This window comes from Cucumis melo, chromosome 3 (assembly GCF_025177605.1).
Source record: "Cucumis melo cultivar AY chromosome 3, USDA_Cmelo_AY_1.0, whole genome shotgun sequence".
NCBI classification, from domain to species: domain Eukaryota; kingdom Viridiplantae; phylum Streptophyta; class Magnoliopsida; order Cucurbitales; family Cucurbitaceae; genus Cucumis; species Cucumis melo.
This window is the reverse complement of record NC_066859.1, coordinates 21,052,488-21,067,933: the sequence shown is the minus strand read 5'-3', so window position 1 is coordinate 21,067,933 and position 15,446 is coordinate 21,052,488. Positions and strand designations below refer to the sequence as shown.

The 15,446-nt window shown below is 34.5% G+C and overlaps 1 protein-coding gene across 1 annotated transcript; it reads right to left on the bottom strand.

The window, feature by feature from the left end:
- Positions 1 to 4,921: 4,921 nt before the first annotated feature.
- On the bottom strand, positions 4,922 to 6,179 carry LOC103496597 (wound-induced protein 1). The gene has a single exon (XM_008458527.3). The coding sequence runs from the start codon at positions 5,570 to 5,572 to the stop codon at positions 5,219 to 5,221; it is 354 nt and encodes a 117-aa protein (XP_008456749.1). The 5' UTR covers positions 5,573 to 6,179; the 3' UTR covers positions 4,922 to 5,218.
- Positions 6,180 to 15,446: the final 9,267 nt, after the last annotated feature.

Below are 15,446 nucleotides of genomic sequence, written 5' to 3'. Positions count from 1 at the left end.
ATGGTTTGAAGCTTATAGTTTTACAAATGTTTTATCGGACCCAAGATGTCTCAAATAGCCCTTCGGGTTAGGTTAAAGGGTGTCAAGGAATTGAGGTAGGGACACTTATCTCCAGGATCGTAGGTAGGGACGCCTAACCTCCCAAAAACAGGGATTGAGGATGCTCACTTCTGAGGTTTGGAGTTGGTATTGAGATTACTCTACCACCTCCCGAGAGTAGATACTTGGTTACAATGAGGAAAAACAAAGATGTAAGTTACTGTTTCCTAAATGTTTTATCAAGTTTAAGTACTGATGTTATTGTTTAAAGGATTTATGAAATATTGTTTGAAAAGGTTTATGAAAAGTTATTTAGAAAACCCTATATGTTTTATGTGGGATTAGGCATTGAGCTTGGTATTTATGAAAAGAAAATTATTTATTGGTTGAATTGCATCCCCCAAGAAGGTTTTCAAAGTATCACCCACTAAGTCATCAACTTACTTTTTAAGTTTTCCCTTCCTTAGGATTTAGGCATTGAGGTCAAAGTCGGGTTAAAAAGGTAACCGATTGTTGAAGGTGGTGAACGATCGAGTTAAAAGGTAAGCGATTGTTGAAGGTGAGCGACCAGGTTGTAAGCTAGGCGATTGGTCAAGGAGCTATACTATCGGACTAAGAGTTAAGCGATTGTTGGAGGTTGAAGATTATGAAGGTGTTATAATTGTGTTCTTTATCATTTAGTGGTGTTAAAAGACTTAAGCGAGTGTTCTGGGATTTAGCCTTAGAGGCGTCAGGATTGCTCAAGTCACATTTCGTTCTGCACTACAAGTTTAACGACGTGATACTATTAATACACAATGATAGATCACGAACACAATGAATATCTATAGTTATTGTTGTAATTAACATACAATTAATTGATTAATAAAAAATGTATTTGTGTTTGATAGATTTATCTGTGTGAGATTTTTTTTGTTTGACTAATCATTGTATTATATTTTAAGGAGAAATTTTTATTTTCGAACTTTGTGAGATTGTGGAATCCAATCCTATGTTTTAACCAAGGTTCAAAGTATCGACGTTGATTAATATATATTAATTTTATAGAAATTTTGATTTCTATTGATATTTCTAGAAAAATTATAAAAAAAAAAGTAAATTTAAGTTATCAAATAACTATTTTATGATTTTCAAATAAGTAAGCATGTATGTTATTTATATTATATTTATTATTAGTGTCATTTTGATGTTTATTTTATGTGATTCTTGGCTTTTTTTTAAGATGTAATGGAAATATCAATTTATCTCTTTTATCGACCATGTAAATATGAAAATATTGATAAAAACATCGACATATTGATCAAAATTTAAAGCTATGGTTTTAATTTAAAATTTTTCATTTTTTGTGTAAGAAATTTAGTGAAAAAATTGGATTAACGAGAGTATTTGTTTATTTTATTTTAAGTTTAAGGATATTTATAAAAAAATTTAATATCTAAGAAGTATTTTTGAAACAAAATAGTAATTGTTTTTGTCCAAAACTTATGGTAAGATTACTTTTAAATATTTTTTTGAAAATTTAAGAACACTTTTGAAACTTTTAAAAGTTCAGAGGCATTTTAAACAAAAACTACAAAATTTTGAGATATCTTTTATAATTTAGCCCGATAAAATTAATTACATCACATTAGATCAAATATGTATACGTGTATATATTGAGAAATTAAAGTAATGGAAAATTAAGAATAAAATATTTTAAAATGTAATATGTTTTATTGCACCCTGTATATTTTTTTCACTTTTGCAGAAGTAAAGAGAAGTTAATTTTCAAAAATATATTTTACCAAATCTGTAAAAGTCTGTATTTTTATTTTTATTTTCAATGATTAGGTGGAGGAAGAGATGATTTATGCATAACATTTGAATAAAACAAATATAATGTGAAAAAGATATCCAAACTAATAAATCAAATTAATTAATTAATTTGATTTTTTTGTTTTGTTTTGTTTGTAGAGTTGAAAAAATGGATTTTGATTTTGATTTTGATTATTCCAACTTTGGAAAAGATAGAAATCAAATATAGTATTAAATAAAAAAAAAAAAAAAAAAAAAAAAAAAAGATAAATGAACCCAGGAAGTAACACCCGATGGGCGATAGATGAGATCAGACGGCGAAGAGTGAAGTGATGAGAGGAATAAATTGAATCATTAGAGATAGCAGATCTCAACCGTTGGGTTCCCTCAGTTTTCAAAACCCACATGTGGTTTAAAACCGGTAAAAGACTACACCAGAACCTTCTGGATCACAAGTCACATCTAAATCATACACGTGGCAACAAACTATAATCTCTCACATAAAAACATTTTCTTCCCCCTTTTCATTAGATTAGATATTTGTTAGGGACGTCCATCCACACCTCACACTTACTTTTTCATCCTTCCTTTACTATCAATTTAGTATATATTAAAATTAACTCCAAATTTACAACACTCAAATCGGTTCTTCTTCCATTCCTTTAAATCTTTAAAATTATTTTACAACATTCTCCGCTTCATTTTTTCTTAAATAATGGTAAACAAACTCAATATTTAAAATACTAATTCGTTGTACCCTCTTTAAACCAATAATCGAAACTTAAACACACTTCCACTACCTACAGGATAGGACTCCTGTCTGTCAACTTATCTCTTTAGAATCTTTCTTTTTGCAAAAGAAAAGATTACGATAAGATTTAAGTAGGACAAAACTTCCACTTATCCTTATCTTTTCATAATCTGAGAGATCCTTAGTAATTGCTAAAATACAAATCGAAAAGCAAAAGTAAAACTACAAAACAAACAAAATTCAATAAAGAAAAACTTAAACAATTGAAATGATATGTCTGCCAATGTCCCCAAGCCTCTTTTGGTAATTTCTTCTTCCAAGAAGGTGACGTCATCCGACTTTGTCTGAATGGCCAGGATTGACCTTACCGTGCGACGACTATAGATTCTTTGAGATAGAATACATCTAGGGACTTACTCTCGACTTCCCTGCCATCAATTGCCCAACCATCCTATTCTTGTTAAATTTGCTGGTCGCGGTAAGCATTCCTAATTGGAAACAATCCTCGTTAACTGCACTGGCCTGCGGTTGGTCACACCACTTCAGTCACCTACCATCTCCATTACCTCCCCGTTAATCGGAGATTATCAAAATCGGCGATTACATTGACAAACTAGAAAAGATTTTTTTTTCAAGGACATAATTTATTTATACGTTGGTGACTCTAACAAAAAAATCCAGGGCACTTGAAAGTAAAGAGAAAACCTATACGTCGGCGAAAGCGCGGACGAATAGATACTTGTTGAAAAGTGGTGGTAAGCTCGTTGGACCTCAACTGCAAATATTTCTGTAGTTAGGCCGAAATAACTTCACCACTTTTTAAACCAATTTGAAAAATTAGTTTTGTACGTAATAAACCAGGAGTGGTTGTGGGACTCATGCCAGAATACTTTGTACCAAGCTTCCATGTAGTCTCAATATGTGGACGATTGAGGATTGAATGATTTTGAAAATTTTCTGGAGACAAACATCCCTTAGGGTCAATGAGATGGTGTTAGAACTCTGGAAATTTTTAACTTAGAATAGATATTTTTTTCTGAATTATTTCAATTTGGAATGTGAGTGATTTCGGCAGAGATAATACCTACCAAAATGAACTCATAGAATTGTCTAGTTTTCTTGATATCTTCCGGAAAGAAATTGAACCCATAAGGGTAAACTTTGGAACAAATTTCTGGAACAGAAGGTCCGCCAAATTTTAGTTCGATGACTACATCTTCCAAAATTGTTTTTGTTTGATATCCTGTGACTGGTGGTCTTGACATAAATACTGCTGGTTTAACCGTCCAAACATAGGATTGAGGTTTAGAAGCTAGCCTGTTTGATGTTGCAGGCGTACAACAAAGTTGCGGAAGAATTTGGAGTTTGGAGTTGATTCAATTGTTATATTATGTTGTTAGGATTCTATTAATCTTTAATAATGAAATGATATTACTTAAAATGATAAATAACTTGATCATTTATTCCACAAATCTTATGTCAATATATATAGAATATGATCAACACATTTGTAGAATAAACATAAAAGGCAATTTTTTTTATTTGTTTCGTTTAAAATTAAAAAGAATTTTGTTACTTTTTTTTTAGTCGGAAACTCCAATATTATCTGATATTCCTTTCTGATTCTCTACCATTTACTATATTTTTTCAAATTAATATCTTAAAGCAAATTGAAAAAACATTGAATAAAAAAAAAAAAGAAAAAAAGAAAAAAAGAATGAACATGTAGTTTCAACATATCTATAATTATAAGTAAAATATAATAAAAAGTTAATCATCAAAATCTATATAATGGGAAAGTGACTCTTAAAAAGGTTTGAAATTAAAATAAAATAAATTAAAAAATTAAAAACGTAAATTGGATTTAGACCTTAAAAAAAAAAAAGAAAAAAGAAAAAAAAGAAAATAGAGGTCTTTTGGAACTTATCCAAAAGTTGGACATCTACGTCTCACTTTTTTCTTTTATATATTTTGTTCACGTTTGGTTTTTCCCCCGCCCACTAGGCCACAACATTCTGCAGAGATTTGGAGTTTATACAAAGGATGTTCCAATGTTTCTCTTTTTAATTTTTAATCTTTTTTACCATTTTTAATTTAATAGGCTTTGGGTTCTCAATTATTATTTTAACTACAACTCCTACCAACTAATACCCATCAACCCAATCGTTCATCCCCTCGAACTCAGCACAATTTAACCTAATCCATGGCTTCCTACACCCAGCTAGCTACCCACACAGATTCCTTTTTCTTCTTTAAGGAAAATATTACTATTCATGATTTAACTTCACATATATCGCAACATACTTAAAAGTCATCCACATAAAAAAAGAATCAAAATTAGGAAAATAAATGCCATTTTTAACCCAAACATTGGAACATGTCCTTATTATGAACATTACAAATACATCGGAAATCCACCAATACGATCTCATCTCCATGGTGCTTACCCCTACTCCACCACACACACTATCACTATCACACAAACAAACCCTTCAAATTAAATAAAACCGGAAACAAACCAAACCAAACCAAACCAAACCAAACCAAAGACGCACAATCCCAAGTTTCTCACATCTCTCAATTTATTTTATTTTTACAGTACAATTGCGGCCCTACCCAATCAGAGAGATTTAATTAAATGGCCAACACCAGTCCGGGAACCGATTTTCCTACCTGATTTGAAACGCTACTTTCCCAAACAGAAGGACAATGATGCAACGACGGAGCAGTCGAAATCTCCGACGCCGAGGAGGACGATGTAGACGGATACTCAGTCGGATCTCCAACACGAGTCACAGTGAGAGAGGTATTGAAATATTCACGAAGCTGTGTAATTATCCCATCCGTGATAGTCCAAGCGTGGATCCAGGAGATTGAACGGCTCGGATCGCAACCTTCGACGAGGACGGTAGAGCCGAAGGATGTGATTGATTGAGGAACGAATTGAAAAGATTGACCGTTGGATGAAGCTCCAGTGAGAAGGCGCATCAGAAATTGGTGAGACGGCGGACCATGGAACCACCACTCTAGATCAGGAGCGAGGATTTGGTGAACGGTGTTCACGTTACGAGAGCTTAAGGCTTCATACAGGGCGAGAACCACCCTTTGATTACTGGAATCTTCTTCCTCCAGAATTCCTTGAGAGTTAGCCAGTTCTTGCAGAAGTTTTTGCCTTAGCCTAAGCCTCGGACTCCTCAAGAATTATTTTTTTCTTTCCGATGAACTACGAAGAAGAAGAAGAAGAAGAAGGGGGAAGAAATGAAACCAGAGAGAAACGCCGGTTGAGATTTCACGAGAAAGGAGAGGGGAATTTATAGGGAGGAGCATATCGGGACAAGCAATTGTCTACGTCCTCATCCGTTTTGTAGATTTACACGTGGCCAATCAAAACGCACGACGAATATCATTTTGGGCATTTTAGTAATTTCAATCTGTCTCCAAAAGGTGACGTGGCGTGCTTTGATTAGCGAGCATGGGTTTGTTACATGTAGGGCGATGCAGGGAGTGTCGATGAATCCAAAAGGTTCACAAATGGAGAATGGTCAAGCCAACTCCGGTTGACCTGGTTTATGTTAATGAGATTACGCTAGCTACTTTATACTAACTAGCTTATTTACTATAATCACACTCTTCAATTACATTTACTTTCCCTACTATAATATAATATAATAATATATATATATATTCAATATAACTTATCTACCTTGGATCAATTATGAGACATTATTTGATTTGATTATTTGTGATGGGAGTAGACTGCACCAAAATAAGTACAGTTCAAGATGCACCAAAATATGGCTTATAATTTTAAAAAATTCAAGATATGATCGATATTGAATTTGAGCAATGTGACTTGGGTACCTTTAATGGAGTGACATGTCTTCTTATTTGTACTACTATATTAGTCTATGTCAATGGAAGGAATATCAAGACTGGTTGTAAATGATTCAATGTCTAACAAGATTTTATTACATTTTTTTGAAGATCGAGTGGTTTCTTGATTGAATGATGAGATCCTTAAAGTCTGAGTCTTCTATAGTTTTTTTTGTGCTTAGTCCAGTTAGATCTTGTGAATTATGATGAATAGACATTTGATTTAACCTTAACCCAACCTATAAACATAGGTATTAATAAACTTAAGTTTTGGATAATTATTATTCGCATAAACATGGAATATATTATGTTAAAAAATAGAATTGAATTAACATTTAGAAATAGGTCTATTATTCCATTTGTTGGGCATGGAATTGAATCATGGGATCGAGTGGGCATAGATTCCATATTCTTTTGTTTATTTTATAACATATGTTGGAAGGGAATGAATCTTATATGGAATAAAAGATACCTTCTAATTGTTATGGGCATATGAAACCTTCCAAAATGGATAGCTTCATAGCTTCCCTCCCTTTCAGTACCTATGTTATGATGCTAGTAATGAGGATAAATACATGTTGCCTTTCAAGTGGCAATTTAGGTGTTTATGTGAGAAATTAATTTTACAATTTTAGAAATATTTTAAGAAACAGTTGTGTCGCTACAGGAATCTCCGACCATAAAATTGAAATAACAACTGGACCATCAAAATAAAAATATGCAAAATAGAAACTTGTTAATGGTACGTGGAACTCGCTTTTTTTTAAAAACGTATCACAACTCTACTTTTGTTTTTTAGCAAACAGTTCTGCAAAATTACCACATTATCCTTAGGATAAAACAGTAAAAGAAATATTTACTAATCAATTCTGCACTGAAAATATTGTCCCAACAAAACACCCCTTTTAAAGATAAATATAATATTACTTGATTTAAAAAGTAAATATTTTTCATAAAACGAGGAGAGAAGCGTATGTAAGAGTGGAAGAGAAATCTTTGTAAGAATGAGGAGGTCGAAATGATTTGTTGTGTAGAAATGAAATGAGGAGGGATCCCTTTAATTTTATAGGCCTTGAAGTTCAACAAAAAAATACACAAAATGAGGGCATCCCACTGAACGTGTAAAAAAGAGCAAGAGGTGAGGGGAGTCGTCGAGTGTCACGAGCATGCTTGTTTAAGGCGTTTTTTGCCCATGGTCGTATGCTCGAACATCCTCAAACCACACCTTATCTTTATGTTTTGTACTTAGTTTAACTTATTGCTTTCATTTAGCTGTCACCGAGCTAGAGTATGACGTTTCAACATTTCATATGCAAACCTGTCAAAGCTAAAATTGTTAAAAATGTACTATAGGGGAGATACAGTAGTTGAATTCCCGTCTAAGCCTTGTTGTACTCTTTGCAATCTAAGTTTTCCTTGTAATTGACAATCTTCAATGCTTCTTTAACAATGTTTTCAATGAATTTTTCTCTCTCTCACATTTTATAAAATCATTTTCTCTCAAAACATGAAGAGAGGCTACATCATATTGCGAGTTTGTCCTCGACTTTCGAATTTTAGACGACTGACTTATTCATCAAGTTAGAAAAAGTGTAGCACAATCATCCGTCTCGTACTTGAAGAGTTGTGATTGTGACAAGTGGTATCACAACTTTGTTAGCTCCTTGGCTAAGCGAGCGTATGTCGGCGTTTAAGCAACTGTCGAAGTTGCAATTTGAGCGATAGACTGAGAATGAGGAGTAATTCTTGTATCTGAGAGAATTGTCGGATGAAGTAAGATTTCTCCAGATCCGACTAGAGGGGCTGGAAGAAAAAGTCAGAGAAGTAGACGCCTCGAATGTCCGAGTATATGGGCTACCCATAAGTGAACTGTCATTGAGGGTTGATTTGTTGGAACACAAAACCACCCAAGCGGGCAGTTTTGAACGTGGGAGTAGCTCTTTGAGCTATATTGTGCACGTGGAAGATCGCGTCAAATAGCTTGATTGTTCCCAAAAGACCATGCTAAAGTTATTCAGTGATTTATTAGACGACTTTAGAGCAACAATCGAGACAATTAAGGTCGAGACGGTCGAGATGAAAATGCAAATAAATCTGATGAAGCAAGCAGTGGGGAATTAGACCCCAAATAAAGTATGTAATGTTTCGAGTAGGCTCAAGATCCCGAAACCCAAAGCCTTCAATGGGAATTGCGATGCTAAAGATGTTGAAAATTTCATCTTCGATAAGGAACAGTATTTAAGGCTAGTGGAACCAATTTTGAAGAAACCAAGGTGATATTAGCCTCCATGCATCTGTCTGATGATGCAAAACTCAGGTGGAGGTTGAAACTGAATGACGCCCAAAATGGTTGATGTACCATTGACATGTGGGAAGATTTAAAGAAAGCACTAAGGGGTTCTTCCCCGAAAATGTTGAATTTGTCACTAGAAGAAAACTGTGGGAACTCAAACATACTAGAATCATCAGAGAGTATGTGAAACTGTTCTCCAATGTTATGTTGGATATTTGAGACATGTCGAAAAAAGACAAGGTATTCTGCTTTGTAGAGGGGCTCAAATCGTGGGCCAAAACTAAGTTATATGAATAGAAAGTTTAAGATTTTGCTCTGCTCTTGCTGCTGTAGAGAGATTGTTTGACTACGGTGGTGACCAAGGGTCCCAAAAGAAGAATGTGACTACATTGAACACTGGGAATAAGATCTCAAAGCCTAATCCCTCGAGAAATTTCACAAATGATAAGAAACCATAGACCTCCAACTCTAACGCTCCTCGAGGAGCACACCCATCAAATTCGAATCATACAAGACCCATTTCTTGCTTCTTGTGTAAAGGCCCCCATCGGGTAACCAAATGCCCACACCGAGGCTCGGTGACAACTTTGCAAGCCTTTTTACAGTGTTCTAATGATTCAGAGGTAGAAACAGAAGCGAAAAGGGAAGATGAAGAGGACACACCTCAAACTGATGCATTAAAATTCTTATTGGCAATCCAAAAGAAGGCATCTCAACGAAAAGATGCTTTTGAAAAGGGACTCATGTTTGTTGACGTAGTCATAAACGCCAAAATAACAAACAGCACCATGGTAGACTCAGGTGCAACTCACAGCTTCATTTCTATACATTAAGCGTGTCGGTTAAAATTGAAAATTGAGAAGAATACAGGAAAGATGAAAGCTATGAACTCCGAAGCCTTGTCAATTGTTGGGGTATAAAAAAGGGTATCCCTAAAATTAGGCAAATGGAGAGGAGACGTTGACTTAGTCGTGGTCCGTATGGATGACTTTGACGTAGTACTCAGTATGAAATTTCTGTTACAACACAAAGTCATCCCCATGCCATTAGGTACATATATGGTAGTAACGAGTAGTAACCCGGTAGTGATCTAAGCGAAAATCAAACAACCCAGTGGGGTGAGAATGATTTCAGCCCTACAACTAAAAAAAGGCCTCAGTAGAGAAGAGTTGACCTTCATGGTCATTCCGTATGGTGGATGAGTAGATAGAAACGGGAACTATCCCAACTGAGACCCAGAAAGTTTTGAATGAATATGTTGATCTCATGTCACTTGAATTGCCAAAGACACAGCCTCTTCGACGGGGGATTGATCATGAGATTGAACTTGTCCCAAGAATTAAGCCTCCAACAAAAAATGCTTATCGGATGGCTCCACCTGAGTTAGCTGGGCTCAGAAAATAGTTGGACGAGTTACTAGCCGTTGGATTTATCAGGCTTGCGAAGGGGTCTTATAGAGCTCCTGTGTTTTTTCAAAAGAAGAAAGATAGGACATTACGACTGTTCATAAACTACTGAGCTCTAAACAAAGTCACAGCTCATTACTTCACGAAGCTTGATCTCCGGTCAGGCTACTATCAAGTTTGAATAGCACAAGGAGATAAACTGAAGACTACATGTGTTACAAGGTATGGAGCCTTTGAATTTCTTTTAATGCCCTTCGGCTTAACTAATGCCTCCACAACCTTTTTCACCTTAATAAATCAGATGTTTCACGAGAGTCTAGATCAATTTATAGTGGTATATTTTGATGACATTGTGGTTTTCAGCTCTAGCTTTTAAAAACACTAGGTCTATCTGTGGTTAGTCTTTGATAAGCTCTAGTAGAATTAGTTGTCTGTCAAGAAAGAGAAATGCACTTTTGCTCAACAGCGTAGTAAATTTTCTAGGTCACGTCATTAAATGCAGAAAGACTCAGATGGATGAAGACAAGCTGTGAGCTATTAAGGAGTGGAGAGCCACCACTTCTGTGACAAAACTATGTTCCTTCCTTGGATTGGTTAATTACTATCGTCGGTTCATTGAAGGATTCTCAATGAGGGTTGCACCATTGACCGAGTTGTTGAAGAAAGGTACGACTTGGAGATGACCAGTTGAATTCAAACTGCATTTGATGATTTAAAGGTGACAATGACGAGGGGTTCTGTCCTTGGATTAGTTGATGTGTCTAAGTCGTTTATAGTTGAGACCGACACGTCAGACTTTGCCCTTAGGGGCTTCTTACCCAAGAGGGCCATCCAATAGCTTACAAGAGTCATAAGCTTAATAGTGCTGAAAGGAGGTACATTGTCTCTGAGAAAGAAATGCTTGTCGTGGTCCATTCTCTGAGAGCTTGGAGGCAATATTTACTAGGATCATTATTCATGGTGAAATCTGACAACAGTACCATCTGTCACTTCTTCAGCCAGCCTAAGTTGACTTTTAAAGAAGCGAAGTGACAAGAATTTTTGGCAGAATTTGACTTCAAATTCAAGCACAAAAGAGAAACCAATAATCAAGTTGACGATGTTCTCAGTTGTAAAGGCTAGCATGCGGCCCAGTGTATGTTAGCCCCCATGCATTCGAGTAAAATTGATGCATCAATGCGCGACATAATTAGGGAGTTCATTCAAAAGGATCCCTCTGCCCAAGCTGTGGTTGCTCTAGCCAAAGCTAGCAAAACCATACAGTTTTGAAGAAGACTTGTTGTTGACAAAACGAAACAAACTATATGTTCTGAGAGTAGGGGACTTGAGGAAAAAGTTACAGCATGAGTATTATGACATGGTGTGGGCAGACCATCCTAGGTGGTAGAGGACATACGCGATATTGAAGAAAGGCTAATTTTGGCCTAACATGCGAGACAACATCATGCAGTATACAAAGACGTGCCTCATCTACCAACAGGATAAGGTCGAGAAAGCGAAAGTTGCTAGACTTCTCGAATCCTTTCCTGTTCTGATGAGATCGTGGGGAGTGTCTTTATGAACTTCATTAAACATCTTCCAAAAGTGGCTGACATTGAGGCCATCCTAGTTATCATTGGTCAGTTCTTGAAGTATGCCACTTTCATTCTCGCTAACAAGCTTTGTTCTGCCGAGTTGACTATACAACTATTCTTTAAGCATGTTGTGTAGTTGTGGGGAGTCTCGACGAGCATTGTGAGCGATCACAATGGTAGATTCATCAATACCTTCTAGACCGGGTTATTTACTTTCTTGGGGACGAGCTTGAACATATCCTCAAGCTACTATCTTCAGAATGATGCCTAGACATAACGATTCAATTGTATGCTCGATGAGTATTTGCGCCATTTTTTCGATGCAAGACAAAAAAAATTGGATCCAGTTACTAGATGTGGCTCAATTTTGTTTTAATGCTCAAACCAGCTCGTCAACAGGGAAGAACTCCTTTGAAATTTTGAGTGAAAGACAACTCTTGCTACCTCATATTGTTGACCATCCTTATGCAGGGAAGAATTCACAAGCTCACAACTTTACGAAAGAATGGAAGCAAACTACATATATCGCTCAAGCTTACTTAGAGAAAGTCTCAAAGCATAAGAAGAAGTGGGCTGATAAGAAGCGGTGGTCTCTCGAGTTTCGTGCAGAAGATCAAGTCCTCATCAAACTAAAAGTGGAACAAATTTGATTTAAAGGATACAAAGATCAGGTGGCGTTGCCTGCATGGATGAAAATCCATCAAGTAGTTCATGTAAGAAACTTAAAGTCCTACCATCATAACTCCGATGACAAGCAACACAATGACCATGTTCGATCATTTGTCAACTTGAAGCAGAAGGAAAAGAAAGAAGTCGAAGAGATCTTTGTTGACAGAGTAAGAAAAGTTAGAAGACCCATGAGGAGAATCCATAAATTCTTGGTCAAGTGGAAGATCCTCCCAGTGAAAGAAACAAGTTGGGAACGTGTCGAAGACCTTAAAGCATGAAAGGAGAAGATTGAGGAATTCTAACTCCGCCAGTCGACAAGGACGTCAATTGTTTAAGTGGGGGAGAATGTCACGAGCATGCTTGCCCAAGGCATTTTTTGTCAATGGTCGTATGCCTAAACATCCTCAAACTACCTTATCTTTATGTTTTGTACTTAGTTTAACTTATTGCTTTCATTTAGTTGTCGACGAACTAGAGTATGATGTTTTGACATTTTCATATGCAAGATTGTCAAAGCTAAAATTGTTAAGAATGTACTATCTGGGAGACAGAAGTTGAATCTTCGACCAAACCTTGTACTCTTTGCAATCTAAGCTTTTCTTGCAATTGACAGTCTTCAATGCTTTCTTTAACAATGTTTTCAATGAATTTATTTCTCTCTCACATTTTATAAAACCATTTTCTCTCAAAACGTGAAGGGAGGCTACATCGTACAACGAGTTTGTCTGTGAATTTCGAATTTTCGACGGCGACTTGTTCACTGAGTTAGAACAAGTGTTGCAAAATCTCTCGTCCCGTACTTGAAGAGTTGGGATTGTGACATCGAGTGTGTGTTTGCCTAACGTGAGCAATCACCTTCTTTTAATACATGTAAATTTCTTTTATAGAAAATATCATTGATGTGCTTATCCTTATACATGTGCTTATCCTTCGGATCCAATTCAATTTGAAGAGTGTGAACATATAAATATATACTTTTCCCTTCATAAATTAATCAACGTTGGACAAATCAAAACCAAATTTTAATTAATTTTCGCCGGCATCAAATTAATTACAAAGTGTAGTCTCATTTTTCAAATGGTCTCTATTATTTTAGATTATTAATCCTATAATTTAAGAAGTGTTTTTCTTTGTAATATTTGTTCATCTATTTGGTATTTATACTCAAAGAAATTTTATAATAATTAATAATTAAAAAATTTAAATTTATAAGCTAGTAATGAATTTTTATCTTTCTCAGCTAAACATTACGTTAAAAGAAGTGTAAACTCAGTTTGTTGGAACCTAATTCTGGTTGCAGTAGTTTTATTACCTACAATTATATGTAACTTTGATATATAATCATTGCATTTAATCCTATCTTTCCTGAATGGACAAATATGTTAATTAAGATAGATTGTCATTTTATTCGAAAAAATATTAGTCACATTTTAAACTTGTGTCGATTCCTTCACCAGAGCATTACCAACAACTTTGATGTTTTTAGTCCAAACTTAAAGAAGAGTATTAAGCGACAAGTTTGCGAGAATAGTTTTTGTTATATTGATTTTTCTGAGATGAAATAATCAGTTTTTTTTTTTTTTTTTTTTTTTTTTTTTTAAAATTTTTTTTTGTTGTGTACTATTAATCCATATAATGGATTTTAAGTACTTACGCCTAAAATGCTTTACTATGTGTCACAACTTATGTATTATTAAAAATATGCAAGTGTACATATCACATAAGAGAATTAGATTATATAATGGTATATAATAGTATATAACGTTGATGGAGCATTTAAGAAACAAAAAATTGAAAAAGATGGACCAGAATATTGAAGAACTTTTAGTTTATAGTCACTTCAGGCGGAAATTAAACATGAAACATATATAGCAAAAATTTACATAAATAAGAAGGATAAAGAAATATGAACGAAAAAAAAAAATTTCTGATTTACCAGATATACTTAAAAGAGATGGAAAAGGAAAGAACAAAATTGGAATCCCAAACGGAAAAACTGATTGGAGAAAATTGTAACGATGGATGACGCCGAAAAGTAGGTTCGTGAAAGTCAATTATATTTAATATTGATATGATAGTTAAAATGGTCTTAAAAAACACGAAATCTTAATTAAGATAATAAATGAAATCTTAGGACATTAGTGAAAAATCATGTCTAAAGAATTTGATTTTTCTAAAATCTTGTCTAAAGAGATGATTTTTCTAAAATCTTTCTTATTATAAACATACATGTAATAGTTTAATTCTTAATATAATTGGCATGCTACATTGTAATCACTCAATTCAATCCGTAAATTAAAAATTATTTCACGGAAATTAAAAGTTAAAGTTCGGTTAAAGAACTTTTAAACCTATTAGATTTGTTAAGAAAAGTTTTTGACATTACTTTAGATGTTAAAACCATAAATTATAACTTTTTTTTAATCGAACTTTTCAATTGTTGGGGTTGATACCCTAAATCTCGTAGTTTTGTAGTTTGTAATTATATATATTATACAAATATTTTATTTATCTAATAAAATGAAGTGTTTTATTTTATTTGACATTTAGTTGCATTAATCAACAAAACCAATAAACTAACATCCAATGTTATCTTTTGTAACCTAAACATGTATGTGAAGACGTTAGTGGATCATGTTTAAGTGATAATCTGGATGGTCTGTAGTAGATAGATAAGGTTGGATACTTTATCCTAGTAATACTACAAATATGACATGCTTTCTAGTTGTTACAATTATTCTAAAGTGCTACAAATGATTTGATTCTAGTCATTCATGCTGAGACATTAAAGTAGAAGTATTCAATACAAGGAGTTTGTATAAGGTCGAACCATGAAATGAATAGTCTTTTTTATTAACATTGTTACTAGTTGAGACTACATTTCACCAAAATGACCATAGGTGACTTGACCCGAATCCTGAATGAGTTATGAACTCCTACCTTTGAGGGTGGTTCTTTGTTTGCATGGGTGAGAGTGGCCTATGTCGCCGACTCAATATGCCTACCATTTTGGGGATTCGTCTTATCGGGGGGTTGGGAATACAACT

What these genes read in the sequence shown, in the direction of transcription:
- LOC103496597 (XM_008458527.3), bottom strand. Translation starts at nt 5,572, where the DNA reads ATGCGCCTTCTCACTGGAGCTTCATCCAACGGTCAATCTTTTCAATTC.